The 25045-nt window shown below is 39.0% G+C and overlaps 5 protein-coding genes and 3 long non-coding RNA genes across 9 annotated transcripts; 6 read left to right on the plus strand and 2 right to left on the minus strand.

Annotated features, from left to right (window-relative positions):
- Positions 1 to 179: 179 nt before the first annotated feature.
- LOC116934270 (repetitive proline-rich cell wall protein 1) lies at positions 180 to 2343 on the plus strand. Its single transcript, XM_045179828.1, has 4 exons — positions 180 to 196; positions 1132 to 1259; positions 1336 to 1416; positions 1507 to 2343. Exons 2-4 carry the CDS (start codon positions 1254 to 1256, stop codon positions 2158 to 2160), a joined length of 741 nt encoding a protein of 246 aa, XP_045035763.1. The 5' UTR covers positions 180 to 196; positions 1132 to 1253; the 3' UTR covers positions 2161 to 2343.
- Positions 2344 to 3922: 1579 nt separating this feature from the next.
- Positions 3923 to 7945, plus strand: LOC116931775. The gene is made up of 5 exons (XM_032939412.2): positions 3923 to 4217; positions 4308 to 4391; positions 4471 to 4756; positions 4816 to 6383; positions 6909 to 7945. The coding sequence occupies exons 4-5, from the start codon at positions 5681 to 5683 to the stop codon at positions 7379 to 7381; spliced, it is 1176 nt and encodes a 391-aa protein (XP_032795303.2). The 5' UTR covers positions 3923 to 4217; positions 4308 to 4391; positions 4471 to 4756; positions 4816 to 5680; the 3' UTR covers positions 7382 to 7945.
- LOC116931623 lies at positions 4092 to 5279 on the plus strand. The gene is made up of 4 exons (XM_032939216.2): positions 4092 to 4217; positions 4308 to 4391; positions 4471 to 4756; positions 4816 to 5279. Exons 1-4 carry the CDS (start codon positions 4092 to 4094, stop codon positions 5277 to 5279), a joined length of 960 nt encoding a protein of 319 aa, XP_032795107.2.
- A 3481-nt stretch (positions 7946 to 11426) lies between the features above and the next one.
- On the minus strand, positions 11427 to 14108 carry LOC123477136. Its single transcript, XM_045180554.1, has one exon. The coding sequence runs from the start codon at positions 14106 to 14108 to the stop codon at positions 11427 to 11429; it is 2682 nt and encodes an 893-aa protein (XP_045036489.1).
- A 1314-nt stretch (positions 14109 to 15422) lies between these two features.
- Positions 15423 to 16347, plus strand: LOC123476867. The gene is made up of 3 exons (XR_006651873.1): positions 15423 to 15639; positions 15703 to 15911; positions 15966 to 16347. It is a non-coding gene; the product is annotated as an uncharacterized LOC123476867 (long non-coding RNA).
- A 459-nt stretch (positions 16348 to 16806) lies between these two features.
- LOC116932961 (GMP synthase [glutamine-hydrolyzing]) lies at positions 16807 to 18556 on the plus strand. The gene is given in 8 exon segments (XM_045180556.1): positions 16807 to 16835; positions 16928 to 17130; positions 17182 to 17486; positions 17663 to 17708; positions 17711 to 17872; positions 17946 to 18083; positions 18160 to 18403; positions 18405 to 18556. Coding segments are annotated over 8 exon segments (1206 nt in total). The 3' UTR covers positions 18484 to 18556.
- A 1542-nt stretch (positions 18557 to 20098) lies between these two features.
- Positions 20099 to 21943, minus strand: LOC123476868. Of its 2 annotated transcripts, none has more exons than XR_006651875.1 (6): positions 21653 to 21943; positions 21240 to 21587; positions 20969 to 21155; positions 20798 to 20892; positions 20396 to 20741; positions 20099 to 20307 (listed from the first exon to the last, which is right to left on the minus strand). It is a non-coding gene; the product is annotated as an uncharacterized LOC123476868 (long non-coding RNA). The 2 variants fall into 2 exon arrangements; XR_006651874.1 differs by having other exon boundaries at positions 20963 to 21155; positions 21653 to 21942.
- A 315-nt stretch (positions 21944 to 22258) lies between these two features.
- Positions 22259 to 23026, plus strand: LOC123476869. The gene is made up of 2 exons (XR_006651876.1): positions 22259 to 22338; positions 22544 to 23026. It is a non-coding gene; the product is annotated as an uncharacterized LOC123476869 (long non-coding RNA).
- The last annotated feature ends 2019 nt before the right edge of the window (positions 23027 to 25045 follow it).

A 25045-nucleotide genomic window follows, 5' to 3' on the forward strand; every position in this document is an offset into this window, starting at 1 on the left:
TTCTAACCATTCGCACGTTTTCTTTTTTAATGAAGCTGGCAACCCTTTGTAAATCCATCCATAATGAATTCAGTGCACAACAGGACCAGTTTCATATTTCAGTTCATCGTTGCCTAGAAATGGCAAGTCGTTTAAAACCCAACATGTTTTGTTGTTTTTTTAAGTTGCTATAGTGCTTTGGAGAATACTCTAAACGGTGAGTGGATTATCAAGCACTCAGTCGTGTCTTTTTTTTAAACCAGTGTATTCCATAAGGTTTTTGATCGATTCTCCTCAGAAACATTTAGCCGAGATGACATTCTATTCGAGGTAAAACTAACATGTAAAAATGCGTTGATGTTATTTCGTGATTCGAAACATTGTTAAAGATTTCACCCCCAACTTTGGTCACGCTAGACAATCTGAATTTAAAGGCTAAAATTTGAAGCTATATGATTGACGACGTAGAAACTAGAAAGCTAGTGCATTTTTTTGTAATGGGCTCGATGAATTTCGTCTGCATGGAACTTTACTTTCCTTCTCACAAGTCCCGGCATTTTCAACATTTCTGTCTATTATCTTTGACGGCAAAAAGTGTCAGTGTAAGCTGTCAAACGTGTTCAATTTTTTTGTTCAATCTTTCCTTTATCATATATTCTTCCGGCATCCCTAAAAATGAAGGAAAATTTTTAACTACAAAGATTTCTTGGAGTGAAAAGAACAAAAAAACAAAACAAATAATGCTACTGAAGCTTCAGATAATGCAATTTTGAATGTGAAAATATTATTTTTTATTGTTTAAAAAAAAAATGGTAGATGAAGCTCTTGAGTAGCATATGTTTGATTTACTTTGATTGACGTTTAATCTAAATCTGCTTCGAATAATCGCCACCTCCACGATCTATTTTCAAACCTGTTCCGCAATTGGAAAAACGAAGTAAAAAAATAAAGATGAAACAATGCACGGACATGGTCACGATGACGTTGGTTAACGCAATACGCACGGGCAACAATGCCGCCAGGGAAAAAATGTAAATCGTTTTCGGTAGAAAGCTTTTGATGGTTGGATTTGACTAGCCCGAAGAAGAAAAAAAAAACACAGGGTTCAAAACACTTTCCCTCTTGTTTGTTCTACATTTGGCAATGCTACAGGCTATATGAGGGCGATGTCGTTGTCACTTCAAACTTCCGAAACACTTGCAGTATATAAGGAAACCCCAAACTGCATAAGTCAGCATCAGTTGTTTCTATCCTCTCATCGATAGTTATTCAACATGAAGGCAACTAGACTTATTATTTTTATAGCTTTCTACAGTTAAGTGTTACTAATCTTATAATCTTTAAATCGTTGCACAGATTATCGTAATTGCCGTGTTCTTCTGCGTCACTTCCGCTCAAACTGTTTACTACCCAGAGCCAACTTACGAAACTGAATACGTGAGTGGTGTAATTGTAGCACGAACAATAATCCTTACTTTTTAATGGCATTCAATTAATTTGGGTTGATTTACTTTCACTACTTTTTAGCGTCCACAGCCGTACAGTTTCTCATGGGAAGTCAACGATGCTCCCTCCTACAATAATTTTGCTCACTCTGAGAGTAGCGACGGTAAGGTAGTTTCCGGCTCTTACCGTGTTGCCCTTCCTGATGGCCGTACGCAGATTGTCACGTACAAAGATGACAGTTACGGATACGTCGCAGATGTCAAATACGAAGGCGAAGCTAAAAGTCCAGAGTATAGACCATCTTACTCTACTCCTGCCTACAATGCACCAACCCCGGCCTATCAGGCTCCAGTCGCACCGGCCTATAAAGACCCCACTACACCCGTCTACGAAGCTCCATCCTCGATATACAGAGCTCCGGCTACTGTCTACAAAACTCCAGTCTACGAAGCTACTACTCCATCCTACAAAGCTTCTATCCCAGTCTACAAAGCTCCTAACCCAGTCTACAAGGCTCCCATTGTTCCGGCCTATAAGCCTGCGCTTCCAACCCCCTACGAAGCTCAATCTTCACCAGCCTATAAGATTCCTGAATACATCGTTCCTTCTTACAGACCTCCAACAACTGTTGCACGGGCTTACACAACTTCCTCTACACCTTTCACGCCCATTTACAGGTCACCTGCACCACTACCTATACTTTACAGGACTCCTGCAAAACAAACGACATATTAGTTCTGAATTTCAACATAAATGTCGTGAACATTAATTCCTAATGTGCCACAATCCTTACAAAACCTAAACCTCGCAATTAATTGTAAACGTAGTAGAGTTTGCATTGTCGTGTGTTTCAAACATAATTATATGTCATCATACGTGTACATTTACATTAATCAAAGAAATATAAAATATTATTTTTAAGCCTTTGGCCCACACTAGAATGTAATCACAATTGATTATCGACCGGTGCTGGCACGAGCTTCGATTTTGTCAGCAACTCTTTCTTCCACCACATCTACCCCTCTGCATTTCCCCATGGTGAAATTTGGACAACGAATGCCAATCTGGCAATAGAATTTACCTCCGGGAAATACTGCGAACGAAAATTTTGGCAACCACCATACATTATGCTGTTTCTCAGCATATCGCAACCCAGCTCGGAACTGCACGGACGCCGTTAAGAACAGGTAATATTTTTTTTTTCCTCAAACTTTCATCTGATCACGAATAGAATTTTTTGCTATCATACGGAATAATAATGAACTTCCTTTAGAAAAAAAGTTTATTATTCAGAAACTATGATTGGAAATTAAAAGCATAAAAGTTGCGCTAGTTGATTTTTCGTTTGAGGTTCTTTCTATGGGACGTGATTCTAAGGACCAATTTATGTTTTAGTCACTGCGAATGATACTAGAATTAATGCGCAGATATCACTCTACAGCATTCATTTAAAGCATACGCACGAAGCAATCCTGCATTGAACTAGACATCAAAGCATCGGCTCAGCCTTTGCGCTCTTTGCAGGATTGCGCGTTTCTCCTTGTTTTGATAGGTGATGCGTAAGGATACACATTTTTTGGGGCGTAAAACCATTTTATTGATTGCATTGTGAATCGAACGAAGAAGAAGTGAAAGTATTCGTTTCTTTGTTCGACGAGAAACTTCATTCTTCTATACGTTTCCATACGTAAATATTAACAAAGACGGGATTATATTATTTAGAGTGCGTCAACCCAGAACCGTGGTCTAACTATGGGATTCAAATGAAATATGAACACCTATAGACACACATAGTCTTTGGATCTCTACTCCGTTATATCCGTAGAGCCAGTTTTACTTTCGTCTGTTTGCTTAACAGAGGGAGATGATAAATGTATTCAAGCCTTCCACTATGGAAATTCCATGAATCTCAGCTGCGCTTTTCACTGATATTGCAACTGCTAGAACCTCTGAGAACATCAATGGGGATAGCTTTGGATAATAATGAACATTGTATTATTTGGAACGTTACTCAAATCTTTAGATGTACCTAAAATTCAAATTAATCTTCAATAAAATTCGAAGCTACTCATGTCCGAAGTTTGGAGGCGAAAACGATGGCTTACTGCTATTCTCCTTGGTTGGTTTCTCCATGCAAATAAATCTGTCCTAACTCCCATTCCTGTGCTTAAAAAAACAACTGATAGCAAGTCACGTTTTCCTCGCACCGAATGAAGAACAAAGGTCCACCGCCATCAAAGATAATCCTTTCCATGACATACTCGAACCTGACACGCTTGAATGTTTTCACCTTTGGTACTGATTGTTGGCTCAAATCAACGTCGATAAGCCCAATTAGAAAATCCAAAACAAACAGCGCAGAAGTCTGGGTCCGTATTTTTCAAAATCGAAAACATGTTCTTTGCTGGCGCCAAGACAGTCGGCTTTCATCATGAAATAGGACTTTATCTCATCGACAAAAGACCTGTAATCGTGCTTAGTAAAAAGAAGAAAAGAAAAAAAATTATACACCTTGACTACTGAGTGTATCCATTGATTGACATTTCCGTATTCATAACGAATATGGTGGGATGCGACTTGTAAAATGGGTACAGTCTTGATTCGATTTCTGAACGCTACAGTATACCTTACGTAATAGACATCTTTAGTTAACGTAACAGTCAATTATGGAACTGGTTCGTCACACCGTTGCTGTAGTGATTGTTTACCTGTGTCTTCTGACGCTGACATGTCCAGCTAGTGGAAATGCTCTTACCCTGGAGGAGGAATTGCAAGAACTGACTGAGAATTACGTAAGGCAACTATTAAATATTTATACATATGTCTCTTGCTGTAGACTTGGTCTTGAATGCCTTTAAAATTAATTATACTCCATTTTTCAGGTTCGGTTCAAGGAAGCTGTACAGGCAAAAAATGTTCAGTTGGAGGAAACGGTCAGAAAACTAGAGGACCAGCTGCAACAAAACGTTAGTATCGTCCCTCCTACTGTTTTTTATGGAATTCGAATTTTATTCTTTTTCGCATATTTTTATTCTTTGTGACCAGAATGAAATCAAGAAAGATTTGGAATCAGAGTTGATTCGTTTGGAATCCAAATTACAACAACAGGGGTCACGTTTAGCTGCCATAAACCCATCGATGTTAACAAAAGATTACAATAAATCTGTTTCGAATTCCGATACGCAACCAGTGGGTGTCCTCGATGAAATGGCAACGTCATGTGCGGATCTACGACAGGCGGGATATAATTCGAGTGGATTCTATTTGTTGGTGAGAAATGCAACAGTGGAAAACGTCTACTGCAACTTTACAAAAGTCTCCGACAGTTTAGGTAAATAGTTATACCGAGTGAGATGCCGACATCAATTGTACAACAATTTTTCCAACAAGGTTTTCGGCAGTGCGGTGAATATGGTAATCTGAAATCATCGCCCGTCTATTTTTACGTACAAAGAAACAACCTCTTCAGCAAAGAGTCCACTCCAATTTCATTTGATCTTGAAATAATCAATGTTGGAGAAGCGATGAATGGATCGTCTGGAAAGTTCACGGCACCTCAAATGGGAACTTATTCCTTCATCTTCAATGGATTGGCCAAGTTTTCAGTATCCTCTACTCCACTTCGTTTGGGGTTAAATCTTCAATTGAATGGCTCTGGGTTGACAACAGGACAAGTCGAAGTGGGAGACCATGTCATCGTCAGTGATAAGCTTATCTTTTTTGCCCTCCAAGCAACGCTAAAACTCAAATCGGGGGATCAAGTTTGGCTTGAAATTTTCTCTCTGTCACCAGGAGTGTCTCTGTATAATGACGGTACCCATTTTACCTGCTTCAGTGGTTCGCTATTGCAATAATCAACTGAAACTCCGTGAAACTCATGGTAATTGCTTTGAACATCTAAAGTAAACGTATTAACTAGAGAGAAATAGACTGGTACAACGACTTACCGATGACCTAACAACGCTCCTTTTTTCTAACGCAGCGATTACGGGAAACAAATTTGTAAATACTGGAAAATAACTCATGTAATTGAATTTCTGCGTCGACGATGAGACCATTCATTCACAACCCAGTTTTAGGAGTGTAACTCAAGGACGAGCTAAACGATCTGTAATAATCAGTCTATTCATAGCATTGCTAGGACGATCGTGCCGCGCATGCGAGAAAAGATGAAAAGGATGTTATTCCGGCTGACTGGCGTGAATATAGCTATATTCGCGGTGCGGATACACCTTGTCTTAGTTCGTGCATTACCATGGAGGACTTGGCACCCGAGGAGAACGTTACATCGTTACGGCAAAACATTTCTTTTGATTTCCCCATAATGGGACAGAACATTACTTACGGCCAAGAAGTGTTCCGTAAATCCGTCGTCATCGTCGGCGTGCTTTTGAATTGCCTCGTTTTCTTTGTGGTGAGTTTTTCGCGACAGTTGCGCTATCCGCGTCATACTTTTTGGGCTGTTATTGCTTTCTTCGAATGTGTCTTTTTGGTCAAATGCGCACTCGAACTGGCCGTCGTTGTGCATCACGATCATTTGGCGTGTCAAATTTTAGTTCTTCTGGCACCTGTCGACTACTCAATCCTGTTGCTTTGCCTTTCATTGGCTGCACTCGATCGTTATTTGGCAATCGTCCGCTACGAATGGTACAAGTCCAGCGTGAGCAATCGAGGAGTCATCGTTTTGATTTCTCTATTGTCCATATTGACTTTTATCGTAATAACGAGTCCGTTCTGGACTGGCTATTTTTCCATTTATACCTGTACGAACAATTTGACCCACATGCATTGGATCCTCATTTGGGACTTGTTTTTGGGCACTGCTGGCGTCATCCTGCACCTCATGATTTTCATGGAATCCAAGGCTCTTATTCAACAGTACTTGCTAAATCGCCATCAGGAACCGATTACCGTCAGATTCGTCAACTCGGTGGCCCTTCAACACAATTCTCTTCCTGGTAAGTTTTGAATTATCTTTTTTTTTTTTTTTGTTCTCGTTACAGCTGTTGCTGAGGTTCTGCACATCTTTGTTTCCTAGGAGACCATAAGTGCGAGGCTTCAGTATCATTGGAAAGTCCGCAAAGATATCAAAGAAAATAACAACAGATGATGCTTTTTTACGGGATTACATGCACAGCTGTTTCTTACCGATGAGACATTTCTATATTAATGCCTCCTTTTGTTAAGATCGCTCTGCTCCCTCGTATTCTTCACCAGAGCTAGCTTAATTTGTTTATTCAGTTAATAACCCCACTCACGCAATTGCACCGCTTAGGCCTTTTCAGTCTCTATCCTTTAAGTAGGCTAGTGCCTCTAAGTGCATAACTTGTGCAGAAAAACTTCGCATGGATTAGTTAAACGGTACTAATGCGCACATTAAGCAGGTCTCTTGAAAGTAATCCTGCTTGTGTAGCTACTTGTTATTTAACTGCTGCATGTTGTGCCAAATCAGTAGCTACTTCTATTATTTCATTATCTCTTAGGAAGAGGAGCAGAACCATCGCCATCAGCTGACAGGATTTTCTTCAATTTTCCAAAAAATTCTACTTTGGCTGACAATGAACATTCCCGCCAACGTCTCCCTGCTCATCAACTACCGTCTTCCATTGAAAACCTTGACAATGAATGTTTCCCTTGGATGTATCAAGCAGGATCAAAACTTAATCGACTTGAAATCCGCGCCGCCCTCAACATGTCCGTCAACATCTTGCCGTTTTGGTTGTGTACATTTCCGGTTTCATGTAGTGTTGTAGTCCTGTATTGGTGCATCCGGCTCGAGGGCGAGTGTGGTAGCATTTTGCTTCCATGGCCTTACTTGTGGAATCTCTTCCTACTCCATAGCATCTATAATCCGGTTATGTACATGGCCACCAGTTCCGAATTCTGGCGGGCTCTCGTTCACATAACGAACAAAGTTGCGATCGCGTTTCATGTTAAGCTGGCAAGTGGAATTTGAACGCGTTACCTCCTGGCCATCTTTCCAAAAGAACGTCAGCTGACGATTTATTTTCACGCTTGTTTGTAAATGTATCTAGCTGATATCGCCCGACTATTACTGTAACATTTTCTAAGTTGGGTCGATAATCCGGATCATTCGGTCTCTTGTCGTGGAATTCTAAATATGAATGCATAGTGTCTACTTTTATCTGGAAGTATTGTCGCGACTGTTTTACCGGTACGTTTGTAATATTTTTGTATGGATCACTGAATTTGACCTAAGAATCTAGTTCTGATGACGCTGTTTAGAAGAAGGCCCCGAGATAAAAGAATGATTCCTACTTTAACCTGGTTTTTCATAGAAATTTAAATCCCTCTTTTGGGTTTTCATTGCAAAAAAAAAAATTTAAGGTACCCAATCACCAGTTTTCTAGTTCATTTTGTGTTATTTTTTTTTTATATTTTCCACTGTGGCACCCACTGCATATTATTTTTTAACATCAATGTCGCCCATTATGTCAAATTGTACAATTATTGGTCTAAATAAAGATTGCGGAAGTTTCCTGATAGGGATTCTTGCAAAACGGAATGGCAAACTACATGTCTCCTCATGAGTCATGTCGACCGACCCTAATTTTTTTCTGAGATTTCTCCCGATAGATGGTGGTTTTTTTCGCGAAAGCTTGGCGAAATCAGGCCGCGAACTTACTTTTGAAGGCCGTGCTTCCGGCATCGCCTAGCAATGGACTTCATATGAAAGGCCGTGTATATGAGCAATTTCTATTCTGTTTACGTAAGGTCTTACGTAAACAGCAGAGTCATAGAACCCTGGTTGGTTCACGACATGGGGGGAATCTTCTGTCGTTGTGTCTAATTTCGGAAATAGCAGTCAGAGCCTCCAGCGGGTGTGTGATGAATGCACAATCAGAAAATATGTTTGAAAACTTCAACAGCCAATCACAACATTGATAAGGGAAACGACGGAGCAGACGACACCAGTAAAATTGAAGCTCGAAAAAAAACACTGATAATGGCCGTTGAATAACTCAGTTTCTCTCGATAGATGACTCTGATTCTAGTTTCCACCACTGTGCCCCGCCGTCATTTGAATGGTACAGTACAGTCTACTTGCTGATTTGCATGCTATTTCTTTAAGTTTTTATTTGCTGTCAGACAATGTTTTCATATCTTTAGGTGCAATTCCTATCCGCAGCCCTGCAGTGTGCAAAAAAAAAAACAGTGGAAAAAATCTACTTGTGGTGCTGATCTGCACAATGGTGGCTTCATGTAAGCAATCTAGAAATAACCTATCAACAGTAATTGTTGTTTATATTTTGCTTTCACATGCAAATCTATGACAAATATTTATATTAGCTAAACTGTTATTGAACATAGGAGTACTGCAGTATTAAAATACTCTTCCCTTAAGGAAATTTACAGCTGTGGACTTTCTTTAGATGACTCTTGTATCAGAAATATTTTCCTGCTTCTTGGAACAAGGAACATAGAATGTCTTGATGCAAACGAAGTGCCATTGGAAAGATTGTAAAAAGATGTTAAGCCAGAGAGCCAAAAATTACGAGCCAATGACCAACTCAGTGGAATCCTGGATACTTAATCACACGTCTTTGGTACTTTGTACTTTGCATATAAGGTTTGAGTATATTTTCGAATTTTCGCTACTGAACTTTTGTTTCGGTTTGACATTTTCATGGCACGTTTTCAAACGATGAATATCATGGTCCATATCATTTTCTTAAATGGTTTACCTGTTTGGCCGAAAGACCAGCGGCCCCGGAAGGCTGAATAGACGGCCAAGTAGGCAGCAAGCGAAGAAATCGCAGATTGTCAGGTTGATGATGAACACGTTAGCCGGTGTCCTCAATCGTTTGAACCTAGTAAACCAATGTTTATTTAATATTCAATTTTTCAAAGCCCCCCATTTTTCTTTAAAAAATAAAATCCAATGATGCACCAGTTGATCGAATGCATTACGTTTTTCTTTTTTTACTAAGTCCGCTGCACAAGGAAATGCGCAAGCTCATTATTCAGTCGTCGCTTATTTATTGGACGACGAGACGGGCGTTTCCCTTTCCGCAAAAACGTATAAATAACCCACCGTTGAACGACCCCCTTTATTATGCCATCAACATTATGTACACATCACAGTGCGTAAAACGGACGAATATAAAGCTTAGAATTAACACGGCTTCATCCACGGCGCACTGTGCGTGAATTCTTATCGCACAATTTCTCGCTCTACATCATTCCAACGCACAATCGGCTATAAATCTCCATTTTTCTAGCAAAAAAACAAAAATGTGCAAATGTTTACCTCGAAAAGACGTAGAGGATAGCCGAGTTGGCTATAACGCCAAACAGGACTATAAAGGCGAGCAGGACGCCTAAACTTATGTGAACGTGACGTGGTATGACGCCTCCCTCGAGTATATTCCTCTGAGCGGGTGTCCACAATCCGCCATCCCAACCGTCCCAGTCGATGCGAACATCAGGCGATGAGAGCGACGTCTCGTTACGGCCACTGATATTCATAAAGATGTCACTACCGTTGGCGTTCACATCGACGTCGTCGCCCGACGCATCAGGCACTGTCCAGTTCCACCACATCCAAGTTTCGCTAATGTTCTCATTAGCCACTTCTGAAAATTCAATCCTTCGATTTCAGCAAACTCGTGTAAACGGCGTGCGAAAACCCACCAGGGATCTATCTGCTCTTCATTGTGATCTCCAATCACTTTTTCGGAAATCATTTTTTTATTTCATTTTCATTTTTATTTATTTATTAATTTTTTTTTTCATTTTTGGTTTTGCTCTTGACCTTCCATTCTCAATTTCCCGGAGGATTCCTGCATACGATAATGGTTATGTTGTCATGGTAACAGCATATCTGTCTCTAAACGAAAGAGTTTTCCAGGAGCCCATCATTCGTGGCCAAGTGTTGTCTACGCGTACGCGAGGTCCGCGTCAAAGTGAAAGTTGAATGAGCCGTTTTGTAAATTGGTGGGCGGTTGTAATTATGGACGAGAACGGGCCGTCATTTGCACGAGCGACGGTGAGACGTAATTGTGTAAAAGGAAACTGCAAGAGGATTGATCGTTAGTGTCAATTTCAATCATAAAATTTCAGACACTGTCTGTAAACTGAATAACAGACCTCCATAACCTAAATCTGTTCGTCATGGGCAAAAATTTATGCAGTTTTCATTCTTAATTTTTATGGAATATCGTCAGCAACGAAAACTGGATATTCAGTAATTACGGGATCATATTAAAATTAAATCGAAGAAAAAAGTTCATCAGAAAAATTTATTTTATTCAGTCACTTGTTTAGACAGCATAGATGCGTACATAATTTTCATTAAATATTACATCTAATACTGTCCAACAACAATTAAAAAACAATAAGAACTTCATTGTCAAGAACTCACAATTTTAATGAAAGGATGATTTTGACCACTTGCCTAACCTCTTTACAAATAACTCATGTTAATGCATGAAACAAGAAATTCTCTTGCAGTCGGAATCCGTCGACAGTGCCTGAAGACGATGAGTAGACTTTGAAGTTCACATTTTGCTGCAAACTGTAAATATAGTCTTTATGGTAAATGACCAGAACACTGCTTTCGGAAACCGTTACGCAGAGAATTTCTTCCATACATTTAACCAATGGAAGAAGACTTCTTAAGAGGATATCACGTCGTCCAAAAATCAAAGAGAAAGAAAAATGAAGTAAAGAATCGAAAAAAGAAATATCCTCCTTACAACTAATTCGTGAAAATTTATGAAACAAGAAATTCTCTTGCAATCGGAGTCCGTCGACAGTGCCTGGAGACGATAAGTAGACATTGAAGTTCGCATTTTGCTGCAAACTGTAAGTTTAGTCTTTATTATGATAGATGTCCAAGACACTGTCTTCGGAAGCCGTTACGGAGAGAATTTCTTCCTTACATTTTACCAATGGAAAAAGGGTTCTTGTAGGAGGACAACGAGTAGGCCAAAAGTTGAAGTAAAAATTAAGCGAAGAGTTGAAAGATGACGGAAAGGTTATTTGCCGATTGATGTTAGTTGTTCGTAGGCAAGCTTACAGTTGTCGATCTTGCCGTAAATCGTAACCTTCCCGGTGGGAGAAGACGGTCGGTTTATTTCAACCGAAAGCTCCTTATTCATTTGCTTGATTTTTAAGTTGTTAACACCATCCAAGGTTAGGTCAGGACATTCCAAACAAACAGGAAGCCCGTCAAGAAGGTCCTTCGCAGCCGCCTTACGGTTTTCTGCATCATTTCCCGATATTGTGAAGTTGTAATCACGACGGGCAGATTCTCCCACTTTTGTCTGTATTCGTACACCAAATTTTAAGTTGACGCGATCTATGTTTTTACCTCCTTTGCCAACAATGTGTGGGTAATTTCCCTGGGATACTTTTAGCAGCATCACCTTATCAGGGAATGTCTCCATTTTTATTTGCGCGGTAACGATTTTAAAATTTGGTGTTGAAACGCTGTTTGGATTCTCCGTTTGGGCTCTGGTATTTACTGGTATCCTGGCTTGGGAAGTGGGCACTTTAGGCGTTCTGTTGTTTATCGTGTCCTTAACTTGTTTGACAGGTCGGGATTCTTTTAGTATTTGCCCCTGTTTTTGCGGATCAGGTAACTGTTTTTGCTGTCCCTCGAGCTCTTGGTTCATTTCTTTATGTATCTCCTCGATTGTTCTGGGTCCGATTTCCACTCGACGAGGTTTCCATCCAGTTTTGCGTAGATCTACTACATCTTGAATCATGAAGCGGATACGGCTAGATACTTTCCGCTCACCAGCTATAGTCTGTAAAGTTTGGATGTATGAGGTCATAATTTGAGCGTTGGTAAAATTTGGCCTAACTCCATTGTCTGGAAGGGTAGAACTCTCTAATTGCTTGCCAACGGTGGTCAGCAGCTTGCAGAGACACTCAATCGAGTCTTCGTCTTCCTTGTGACTCAGTAACTTTCGAATGCATTGATGCATAACGTTCGAAGAAATAACGTTGACTTTGAATAGTTCGCCAATGAATATTATATTTCCAAGCGATGTTCTTCTATTCTTGTCAACGAGTTCTTTTAATTCCTCTTGTAACTTATGCTTTTCTGTTTCTGTTTCGGCGTTTTCAAACTCAAGTCGTTTCTGTTCTGTCTTGACTAATCCCGCACTATCCTTTTCCAATTCTCTCTGGCAATGGGATAGGATCAGCTTGCGGAAGTTAATCGTTTCCGCAGGATCGGATGAAGATGCAACGTCTTTGGTCGACAGTGCCAAACACATTTTTGCGTAGATGGAGGCAAAAATGGATTCCTCGACCGCTTTTGCAAAAAAGATTCTGATGACCCCGGCCAAACAATCTTGGCTGTCAATATTGGTTTCTTGTATCTTTGCTAATAAGCGCTGGTAGTTGGATGGTGTAAGCTTATTTAAGATTCCACGAATGGTTCTCAAAATCTCTTCGCTAGATGTCTTGTTGCCGTCCTCAGATTTTGCAGACAGCCTTTTGGGTATCCAAACATTGGGATTGTTTGCCTTTCTCGGCTCCTCCTGTGAACTCATCAGTCTTATTTCTCGTTTTCTTGGTTGACCATGTTCCATTGCTGGGAACAGTGGGTGATAAGAACGAGTCATAAATTCAACTCCCTGGTTGGTCGGGGTTGATTTTTCACTGTGTGAATCACGAAGAATACCGAAATATAGCAGACTTTTGATGTTGGTGGTCCCAACGCTGTCTTTCAGTTCCATAAGCGCACGCCGATCATACACCCTTCTCGTTGTCTTTGTTACCGGAAGAGTGTTTGGTTCAGCTTCGATATCTTGTCGCTGGATACTTGGTGGTGCAAAAACAGCTACTTCGGGCTCCTTGATCTGCTCTTGATGAATTTGGTCAGCAGGAGACGAATTGGCTTCGATCTTCGCAAGCTTTCCAGTAAGTTCTTTGTTAGATTTTCGTAGTTGGACAATTTCTTCTTGCATTTGTTTAATTAAACGGTCTTGATCTGAAAGGAATGTTCGCGCCCTCTCCAACTGCAGGTCCTTCAAAGCCAATGCCTGAGTTCGCTTTTGGTTCAGCAGGGCGTAACGCTGCCTCAGTTTTTCAAATTCCTTCTGATATTCCTCTGTTTTTTGTTTCAGATCGCTACGAAGTTTGGAGATTTCTTTGTGAAGAACATCATGGCACGGTTGGAGTTTCCTTGTGTTCTCCAACTCCTGGTCTTTTTGGGCCAAAAGCTGGGTCGTTTTGTCCTCTAGCAAGATTCGCTGACATTTCAGATTTTCTAACTGTTCCTGATGTTCTTTTTCTCGATAGCTCAAGTCATTGCGCAATTTCTCGTTTTCCTCCTGAAGATTGTCGCGAGCCATTTTAATTTCGAAAACTTGCTGCTGCAGCTGGGTAATTTCCTCCACATCATCATTTATGTTTTGTGAAGGGGCAGCGTCAGTTTTGTTAACTCTCTTGTCCCTTTCATTCGGCAGATGTTGACAGGCCTTACTAATCGGGCAAGTGGTCTGGCTGGTGGAAAACTCTTGCTGGGTTGATTTCTGGTTTGATGTCTGGGTTTCTTTCTGGTTTGATGTCTGGGTTTCTTTCTTGTTCGACTTATGTGTCGATTGACCGTCTGGTTGGGACCGTACCTTATCGGCAGCGGTTGGGTCGGCGGATCCGAAAATCCACGTAGGAAGAAAATAAAGGATTAACTCTTTGAAAGCCATTTCGATGGTTAATAAGAGTTGTTTGTTGCTATAGGAGCTATAACAGATGTGTTTCATCAAAACATCTCGTGCCCTTATGCTAACGCCCACTAAAATGGCAGCCAACATTCTCCCTTTTCTCCAAATAAGTTTGATTAGAGAATGCTTTTCCACAAGAAAATGGAAAAGTATAGTAATTATTCAAAAAGAAAAATTTTTATTCACATATTTCAAACTGATTCACGCAAATATCTTGAAGGGAAATGAATATTAATAAGAAATTTCCTGATTATCTAATAGATCGATTGACTGAAGTCTAAGGACACTGAGGTATAGCCATCTGGCGGCCATGGCTGTCATTTGTGGAATAGCCTGCTGGATGGAGCTGGCGTTATGGCTGAGACATGGTCTAAGATTGGTCCCAAATCTTAGACCATGGCTGAGATATGCGGGATTAGGGTGGGAGAGCTTCTGGTAATTTCCACCAAGTTATTCTGAGCTGTTTCGTGCAAGTTTTAAACTCTTACATGTTTTCCGTTATTGATTCCGTTATAACGGAATCAATATCGAATGTTATACCATTTAGAAACTCAACCTGAGCCGGATCCGTGTATAGGGCGACCTCTTTTATAGCTTAAGGGTGAAGAATAACACGAATGATGAGGCCCACTTAATTGATAACAGAGTGTTAGTTGTCGATGCGCCATAGGCTTACCGTTTCGCGTTAAGTTTCACCAAAATTTGTATCAGCCAGACATAAAGGTTTCAAAGTTTATGAATCTCGCTATTCGAACATGTCCGTCCTGAACTTGAGCCTCGTTAAAAAGGAAAGGGAAAACGGGAAAGCAATGAGAAAGAGAGAGATGAGAGATAGAGAGAGAGAAAAAGGAGTAGTGTTCCACTTAATAACGTGCTTTGCTGATAGAATTACGGAAAGCGTGAACGAGAAAGTGTATTTTGACCATTTCGATCTTATTCGTCGTGAGTTTCCGTTTCACGCTTTTCAGCGGTAGGGCAATGCCGATACTTTCTATTTTTTTTTTTTGCATCTTTTTTCTTTAATGGTAGTAGCACGTAGGGCCTAATAGCAAGTTAGGAGTAAGACATTCTTTTCAATTCGAGCAATATGACTATACGGTCAGAACCGCGTTCCTTTTTAGCAGATGATTGATCAATAGCGTAGACTTTTTTCACTGAAACCAGAAATTTTCTATCCATTTAATGTTGCCGAAACCCTTTTCTCATCCCCTCTTTTTCAAAACCATAATGGCCGATTTTGAAGTGCTGACCAATAGGATTCAAGTGGGGTAGGGGTCTGAAAATGTCATGATACCGTCTCCTGCTGTGCTAGCAACAGATACCTGAGAAGAGATGTCGGGTTTTTGCTATGTTAGACGTTAAATTTCTTTCAAAGTTTTGGTAATTTAACTTGCAATATATGAACGATACCATAGCAAAAATTGTCTACTTGAAAAGCTCTTACTCTCCTCACTTAGATTATGTGTATCACATACCAAATGTGTCAATCCTTTTGACCAACTATCACAATAAGGTAAATTGAAGCAAAAAATTTTATGCAATTTTATTTTTTTTTTCTTGATTTTGGTATTTCTAGCCCTTGAATTTTCTCCCTCTTATTGGTTATTGCTGTCGGTCTCTAATCTAATCTTACTCAACCTAATACTATTCTGAGTAATCCTTTTGGTTATCATCTTACAAAGTGCCAAATTAAAGAGTAGTGAGGTTTATCTACTACCATAGAACAATAAAATTACAAGTAGAGGAGGTAAAGGAGGAAGTCAGAATTAATGCATTTTGTCACAGGTATGGGGCTTAGTAATTTCAAACCTTCATTACATCACATGCTTCATTGAACAGATGGAAGTAAAACTTTGACCTCTTCTTCCCATGAAGTAGTGGTGCCTAATGATGGAACACCATTCCACAAGAATGATATAAAAGCTGAATTGTTTTCACAAGTGGTGATTGATTCCACAATTTCAGCTTCCCAGGCAGATACCGATCCACAAAGCCATGGGTAATAGATAATATAAAATTATAATTGATTTAACAAAAATACTTGCTGAGATTGAATGCAATAATTTTGTTATCGTAAACTGATCGTTGTGTTGAAAAAAGCAAAAATGGATATTCGAAATGAAGGTACTTAAATTAACATAGATGTTCATGTGAAAAAATTTGTAAAAGTATGTCTTGAAATAGTTAACAGGCATCATGATTTAATACACAATGAATGACAGATCCTTTCATTCACTAAGTCATGCTGGTCAAGCAAGATGGTGTTGGGAACATACAGTGTCCCAGAGTTGTTTACATTTTGTACACATTCTGTGTTGGCTTCTATTCACCCAAGTAGTCAATAATCACTTTTGTGTCTTCCGTAAAGCAAAGGATTCTATTATTCTATCAGCTGCTTGCTTCATTTGAATCCTGTTGACACAAAGCTATTAGAATTTCAGGAGGTAAACAGCATAGAAATAAAAAATAAATCACAAATTTTTTAGTTGGCTTTTTTGCCTAATGTTATTGTTGCATTTAACTTTTGAAAACATGGAAGTGTAAACAACTAAACATATGTTCAGGCTTCAGGGTCAAGTTAATGAAATGGTTGAGCCAAAAATGAATTTTGCATTACTTTTGAACAGGCCCAGCAATCTTTACTTGCGGCCTTCCAGTGCCGGGAATGTGTTATGCTATTATGCATGCAATTACTCAACAAGGAATTAGGTAACCAATTCTGTTTTAAATCAAATTTTTATTATTCAAATTATTTCACAGCAGTATTTAACATGTCAGAAATAAAAATTATGCCATAAAAGAAGAGAAACGGAGTGCCCATTGTTTAAAGGTTTAGAGACTTGGCAAATGGTATTGCTGACCCATGGTTAAAGCGTCGATAAGGTTGCAGAAGGGTTGCGTTGCGTCCCAAAATCTACGCATCATATTATTTCCGCCATTGCTGATACTGAACGCCGTCTTAGCGGAGTCCAGTTCCATCCTGAAGTTGATATCACTAAAAACGGTATTTTGGTTTCCTTTCCATCTAGTGCGAAACACAGGTGTAAAATTACAGGACGAAAAATGTTGCATAACTTCTTATTCGACATCTGTGGATTGCAAAGAGGTTTCACATTGGAGAAACGCGAGCAGCAGTATATCGATTACGTCCGGCGTACGGTAGGACGTAATAAGATCGTGTTCATGCTGGAAAGCGGCGGAGTCGATTCCGCCGTTTGTGCTGCCCTTCTCTATAAAGCACTTCTACAGGATGACGACTCGTCGCGAGTGCATGAAATCCATATAGATAACGGTTTCCTGCGTTAAGACGAATCCGAGCAGGTCGTCACTAGTTTACAGCAACTCGGGCTCAATCTTCGTGTGATTTGAGATACTTTTCTGGAACGTTCAGAATCTTATGATTGGCAAAAATTTGATACGAGATTAATTGATACGTCGTCGTGTCACAACTCAAATTCTACGGTTTATAATTCTATGACCGAGTTTTTTTTTTTACAGACAGTGGCTTCTCATTTCTTATTCATACCAGCGATCAGATTTGATGTTTCGAATTGTTTTGGGTTGTTGCAAGTTTGACTTTCTACGTGCTTCCACCAATGTGCATGATCGCCAAACTTTGTCGTTGTGCCGGACTGTTAATTCGGAAGAAAAACGTCGAATTATTGGCGATACGTTTGTCAAAGTGGCAAATAGAACGACTAACGAAAATTTAAATCTCACTTGGGGTAATCTACTTCACGGACAAGGTATCAACCATCTCTTTTTTGCATGTATTATATTGCCTAATATTCAATGTCATCATAAATGAAAATATTACAGATGCTATGAGACCGGATTTTATTGAATTCGCCTCGCATAGGGCTTCTTCAAGCACTGATGCCATAAAGATTCATTATGACGATTCCGAAGTGGTTCTTCAGTTACGCCTTCACGACCGTGTATTAGAATCTCTTCAAGGTAATTGCATTAAGGTGTTACCTGCGTTATGGCATTCCAGTAATATCTTTACGCTTTTCGCAACTTTTCCCAACAGACTTCCATAAAGATGAAGTAAGAGCCTTTGGTCGCGAGTTGGGTCTGCCCGCAGAATTACTGGAACGTCACCCGTTCCCTGGTCCCGGTTTGTCAATTCGAATCATTTATGCCGAAAAACTGTTCATGGAAGCTGATTTCGGTGAGACGCAAGTCCTGATTCGTTTGATGGTTATTTATGCTAACATGACAGCCAAGGAACATGCCTTGCTCAATCGGATTGAAATCGCGACGTCGGAAGAAGAGTCTTCTAGAAGAACTGTCTAGTAGCAACCAGTTTGTTTCCACGCTACTGCCTATTCGCATTGTCGGTGTTCAGGTATAAGTCTATTTCGGTGTCAGAACTGAAATTGTACTTTTAGAACTTTTAAAACACCACATAAATTTTATTAACAACAGTTTACTTTTACAACTTTCAAAGTCTTGTTAACCATTTAAAGGAGAACAAAACTGATTTTTTAGATTACCGGAATTTCAACTTCCGGTTTTAAATGCCAAATAACTCCCTATTTGTTGGTCCGTCAGAAAAAATATTCACATTTTCGTGATCCTCGTCAAATTTGGGGTCGACTCCATGTATCAGCTCAAAATACCCGAAAATCGTCAAAAATCGCAAATTTTCTTGAACTCAAATCGCGTTCATGAAAAATCGCAATTTTGGTCAAATCCGACTTTTGGCTAAAAAAACGTCATTCCAACCCCAAATTTGATAAGGATCACGAAAATCATACTCGTTTTGTTACGGGATCAGTATTTCCTAAAATCTGGGCTACTTCCGGATAATTTTCGTGACAATTTGCAAAAAGTAAAAAATGAGCTGTATTATTCTAACAATTTCAAATCTTTTCTCGGTATGTATATTATCTGTTCAGTATTGCTATCGTTGTCTGTGTATTAGAAAAGGAAGTCTTTAAAAAGATTGCTGTTTGTAGTAGGGTTTCACCTTGTCAGCTGTTTATGACCAGTAGCCTGTTTATATGACTGACAATTATGACATCAATTTTCACTCAACGCAATTTCTATTATATTAAGTGTCTACATGTTGCAACTACATTATATAGAAATACAGTCAAAATGTTCCTGTAACTCATGGCTCTATGGTTGAGCAACGGTTTGGTAAGCCGAAAGTCGAGGTTCGATTCCCGACAGAGTTAAAATGCGATGTGGTTACAAATTAGTCAATGGATCTTGTACATGCAACGGAAAGCCCAATCAATCAGTGTAAATTTTGAAATACCACAAGACGAACTAAAAACGGTTAAAAAAATCAAGAGATTTTTAACAACACTTTTACGTAGGTACAGCCATTTGCAAAAGCAGTAGATACAATTATAATACTAATTGTAGCTCAGTGGTAGAGCATTGGCTGTAAAAGCTAAAGATAATGGGTTCGATCCCCAAGCCATACATGTTGAATGATTGAATACTTAAGTTTGTAAAACATTGGCTTTATAAGCTAAATGAAGTAGGTTCGATGGGTTCAATCCCTACGCATAAAGAGCAATCATGAATTTGTTAAAGATCAATGCATATTCAACCGTGTGGAGTAAACGAAAATAGAATTGAAATCTGTAAAGAAATTGAAATGTAAATAAGATGAAAGAAAATGGATGAAATGTAGTAACAACTCGAAAATTAAATTTTTTCAAATTTGTATTGTTTAAGTAATAACCTGTAGTTTAAGACATTTGCCTCAATTGAATTTGAACCCCCGGGGAGATTACCCGGGGCGTGGCTAAGAGAAGCCGGAAGAGGATGGAAGGTTTCGGACAAGTTTTTACGTGAGCGATTAACCGTTAATTCGGATTTGTGGGTAGCCTCTTCGCCCTCCAATGATCTCATAGAACTTGAGGACCCCCACGTCCCCTTTCCGGACAGCGCACTCACAACCTTTGCTGCTGATCACAGTAGGGGCATGACCCCCTACGGGCTTATCACAAGTCAAGGGGAAACGGGACCACAGAAAAGAAGGGAGCCCAGATATGCACTTCAATTTATAAAAATTAATTATTTTATCTTCGAAATGAATCAGCGATGAAATCTAACGTGCAGGTAGCGTTCTTTGAAATTTCCACTTGCACTTCCAGTCGTTATCATTCTAAAATCTCGTTCAACTAGGTATCTCTTTTGATTCAGTATGATTATTAACCTATGTAAAGGAAACGAAACATGAATCAATATATAAACAATTGCCTATCAATATGTATTCAATAAATATTCGTGCAATCCTTCCTTACCTCTCGTTCTGGAGAGCTGATGCTGATGGTATTCGTTGTATTCAGCTAATGGTTTGACATGACATAGTCCGTTGCATCCTGCTCACCAGATCTCCTTGGATTTTAACATTCATCTTGTATGGAAATCGTCGATTCGGCATGTAGTCAATTAGTGTTGATGGATGCGTTGCTGGATGGTAAGTTGCCGGACGAGGCGGGATATCTCGAGCGTTTGATCTGGTTGGATGCGGATGACTTGCTAATGCATTAAATTTCCGTTCTTTATGTCAAGGAAAAGAGTACTCTCTTCCGATTGGCCTTTTCAAGTCGATATAACTTCGAGATAAGAACAATGCATAAAAGTTTTCTATTAAAAATTGAAGATTAGTATAACGTTTTTCGAAGCTCAATTTATTAAATTACGTGAGCAATGACGTCGAGGAAGTGAACACCATTCCTATTGATGCATCTGATGGCGTAGAAATTCTAGCCAAAAAGCGACTACTTTCCTAATACCTCTGCAAAAAACACAATAAATTGCATTTCAATTAGTTTAAATCATGGGTTTACAGGCAGAAAAAACAGAACTAGAACTTCAGCTTTGGCCTGAGATGGTTCAAAACGTTCAACTTCATTTATGGAGCTCTGCATCAGAATGACACACTGGGGAGGTCTGGTGTCGCGAATGGAGAGAGCCATTTTCGGTAACAAAGATGATCTTTTTCACAGTCGACATGTGATCTAAGTCTGCTGTCCAATGAAGTAGGGAAACAACGTAATTCTATATTTAAAAAGAAATGCCATTTTTGTTATACCTTTGTAAAGGTGATACAAATTTACAACACAGCCCTGTGAAATTTCTCACCAGGCATGACAAGCAATACATCTTCAAAACAAACAGGAGCAGTCTGATTGAAGAATGCTGCTGATGTCCTGTTGTCGAAAGCATTTGAGTGACTGACGGAACAGCAGAAAATTAGGATGTAGATTTGCTGATTTTTCTGCAGCACAGAGGTGACGTCAAGGATGTATTCTTCTTGCCATGTAATACAGAGAATATTCTTCCATTTCCTTCATGACCGGCTTGCCCGGAAATCTGTTTATTTGACGTTTAGAATTGAAACTAGACGTTTTTGCTGTGAACATTTTTCAATCCTGAGTACATTCTTCAGGCAAGCAATTTTGCAATTCTGCAAATATACTATTACAGCACCTATGAGGAAAAGCAGAGGTAAAAGTCTTCTCATTTTACTCTACAATATTTATTTCCTAACATACCATAACAAGCTCTTCTTTTGTTGTTGTTTTGTGTGTAAAGGATTGGTACATGTTTATCATGGTATAGGAGTTATACCATATACCATATATATAACTCCTATACCATGATGTTTATGTTGGTTTCCAAAGAGTCGTTTTTCCCTTAATATTTCTTTTACTTAAATCAGATGAAGCTTAATGTTACTAATACTAAACAGTAGTCACCCATAAAACTTCGAACAGCTAGTAAATGTAACTGTCAACTGGATTCAAATGAAGCAAGCAGCTGATAGAATCCTTTGCTTTAGGGAAGGGGACGCGGTATATCGTGTACGCGTACCGTGTACCGTGTACCGGTATATCGTGGAAAACGATCGTGGAATGGCTTGCTCCGCCCCCAAAGGGAAGGAGCCTATTATCGTGGAATAGGTCGATTTCCACGGTATATCGTGGAAAGCGATCGTGTACCACTATACGTATACATACACAGCAGACAACAGGCCCAAAGAATCAAAATTCAAACTTGACACGTGTGGTGAATTGTTTATTGACTTCATATACAAGGTAATTTGATAGATGTGTACATAATTTATTTCTATATTATTTTTCTAACATACCTTAATTTAGTAAGTACAATGTCTTCCAGGCCAAATAGAAAATGCAAAGCCACTAATCCACCTCTGTCAACAGTGTGTAAAAGTTCAAAGGTTAGTTAATCCTAATCATAAGTCATATAAAATTAATTAATTAATTGTATTTATAGTACTATATATTGAACTACTATATAGAACTACTATAGTTACTATATATAGAACTACTATATAGAACTACTATATAGAACTACTATATAGAACTATATACTAAAATAACTATATATACTAAAATAATACATGTCAATATTTATTTATATAGATATAAAATATCAACATGGCCGCGCACATCTAGATGCTACTTATAGAAAAGCTGCACCTGTACTTTTACTTATTGCTTTCCAACTAGATGATGCTTATTGACTATGCCTCTTGATCAAGTAGCCGACGGCTACTACAAGAAAACTGAATAATGGCCGAAATGATGGGTGCCGGCACGTTATGGCAATTTTTGTTTTTCGAAGGTTTTAGATGTAATTGTTCCAAATAAATTACGACCTATATTCCAAAACCTGGCTCCATGGTTCAGCATAAACGTACCATAAAATTTATGATTTCTTACAAACCCAAGTAGCCGAACATAAGGCCTAAAATGTATTAATTAAATTTAATAAATTTTCCATAACACCGAAAATACCTAAAAAAAATTTTTTTACATCTAAAATCTTAACAAAAACTAATGAGTTTTAGTGCTAAAGACTCACGTGGACTAGAACTTTGGAAATATATATAAATGAATGTGTAATGTGTACAAAAAATTTTCTTTTTGACCGAATTTGTTTTTCAAAGAAAGTCGGTTATGCCCGGTATAGACTTAGCGGACAATTTCTTTCTAGGAAAGCCAGTATAAATTTTATTTATTTTTCAGAAAATTACTTTTTTGTATAAATTTATATATATTTAGAAAGCTCTAGTCAACGCGATCGTTTTGCACTAAAATTTATTTGTTTTTGTTAAGTTTTTGTGTGTAAAAATTAATTTTCAAAAAAGTTTTTTAAAAAGTTTGTAGGTGTCCCTCTATTGGCAAAATTTAGAATTTTTGAAATGTTTTTGTCGTCTAGGGATAAACGTGGCATGTATTAATCAGTAATAAAGAAGCCCGTTGATTTTTATTATATATTTTCCATGATTAAAAAACAAATTCACTTCAATAAGGTTTATGTATTAACAATAACACATTATACAATAAAAGCATATTAACGGTGTATTAACGTTGTGTTTTGTATGTATAGTACTATATACAAATACTATATATAAGTACACGCTGCCAGTACACGATATACCATCCAACGACAGTCGTCTGCTAGGCGTACTTCGTGGAAAACGTTGGTTAGGCCCCTCCCCTTTCAGGGCGGAGCAAGCCATTCCACGATGGTTTTCCACGATATACCAGTACACGGTACACGGTACGCGTACACGATATACCGCGTCCCTTAGGGAAGACACAAAAGGGATTATGGATTACTTGGGTGAATAGAAGCCAACACAGAATGTGCACAAGACGTAAACAACTCTGGGTCACTGTGTGTTCCCAACACCATCTTGCTTGACCACCAAGATTTAGTGAATGAAAGGATCTGTCATTCATTAGGCATTAGGTGTCGACTGCCACTGCGACAGCCCCTTCGATTGAATTAATTTGAGGGGAGGGGGGGAGGCTGGTGTCGTATGTAGTATGTACTACGACACTGCCCCCCCCCCCCTTTCTGGTGTCGTGGTACCCTCGGGGGCCACTGTTGGGGGGTCCAATGACCGCATGCCGTGGGACAAGGGGCATCCCTAAAACGTGAAAGTGAAACGCGAAACGAACAGCGACTAAAACGCGGAACGCTGTGCGAAACAGCCCCCAGGCAATGGGCTGCGAAACACTCAAATATCGCCTAAAGGCAACCTAAATAGCGAAACGATTTTGCGAAACCCTTATTTAAAATGCCATTGGATTTTGCATTTCATTTAGAGAAATAAGAACCGTGTACTATTCTTTTTTGAGAACATGTAACCCCGATAAGCATTGTAAGCTCTACGCCAACAAAAACTCATTTTTAAAATCTATGGTTCTTTCCAGTCCTTTTTTAATTTGTTGGCATTTACTTGAACAAATTTGCGACGAATTGTTAACTTGTATTGGTTAATAGGAAACTAAACACGATGGGGAATAAAAAACTAGCATTTTAAATAAAACAATATGTTTAGAATCTGATTGAAGTAAATTAAATTAATTGATTGAATTAAATTGAGTTTAGACCAAAAAATGTAAAGCCGTGGGCTAACTGGGATGTTCTCCAGTGCTCTGACCTCTGAGTGCCTTGAATGGTTCCATAGAATGTTAAATTTGGCCTGAAAAAACTCATGAGACTGTTTGACTCTGTCAGAAATGTAAAAGCCTTGCCCAAAATTAACTTTCAACACGTTGGTAAAAGCAAATATGTTTGACTTTAAATTACCTGCGATTCCTGTTAAAATTTTCTTTTTTTATTTATTGAAATATTAACATTTCGCGCTTTCGCCAGCCATCCAGCAGCCTTCTGTTTCGCAACGTTGTTTCGCACTTTAGCATGGGAATGAAACACCATTCAGCGGCTTAACCGCGAAATAAACCATCTTGATTGGCACGGCGTTTCGCGTTTTATTCGCTTTTCGCCTGTTCCTGTTCGTTTCGCGTTTTAGGGACACCCTGGGACAAGTTTTTTTCAAGCCGAACGCCATCTAGCGATGAACACAAGCCTAAAATAGGAAAACGTGAAGAAAAAGAAGAAGGTCTCTG

The sequence above is a fragment of the Daphnia magna genome, linkage group LG10, assembly GCF_020631705.1.
Source record: "Daphnia magna isolate NIES linkage group LG10, ASM2063170v1.1, whole genome shotgun sequence".
Taxonomy (NCBI): domain Eukaryota; kingdom Metazoa; phylum Arthropoda; class Branchiopoda; order Diplostraca; family Daphniidae; genus Daphnia; species Daphnia magna.

Coding starts and splice junctions, on each gene's coding strand:
- LOC116934270 (XM_045179828.1), top strand. Junction 1,417..1,506: donor CAACTTACGAAACTGAATAC/GTGAGTGGTGTA, acceptor ACTACTTTTTAG/CGTCCACAGCCGTACAGTTT.
- LOC116931623 (XM_032939216.2), top strand. CDS start 4,092: ATGGAACTGGTTCGTCACACCGTTGCTGTAGTGATTGTTTACCTGTGT. Junction 4,218..4,307: donor AAGAACTGACTGAGAATTAC/GTAAGGCAACTA, acceptor TCCATTTTTCAG/GTTCGGTTCAAGGAAGCTGT. Junction 4,392..4,470: donor AGGACCAGCTGCAACAAAAC/GTTAGTATCGTC, acceptor CTTTGTGACCAG/AATGAAATCAAGAAAGATTT.
- LOC116931775 (XM_032939412.2), top strand. CDS start 5,681: ATGGAGGACTTGGCACCCGAGGAGAACGTTACATCGTTACGGCAAAAC. Junction 6,384..6,908: donor TCAACACAATTCTCTTCCTG/GTAAGTTTTGAA, acceptor ATTATCTCTTAG/GAAGAGGAGCAGAACCATCG.
- LOC123477136 (XM_045180554.1), bottom strand. CDS start 14,108: ATGGCTTTCAAAGAGTTAATCCTTTATTTTCTTCCTACGTGGATTTTC.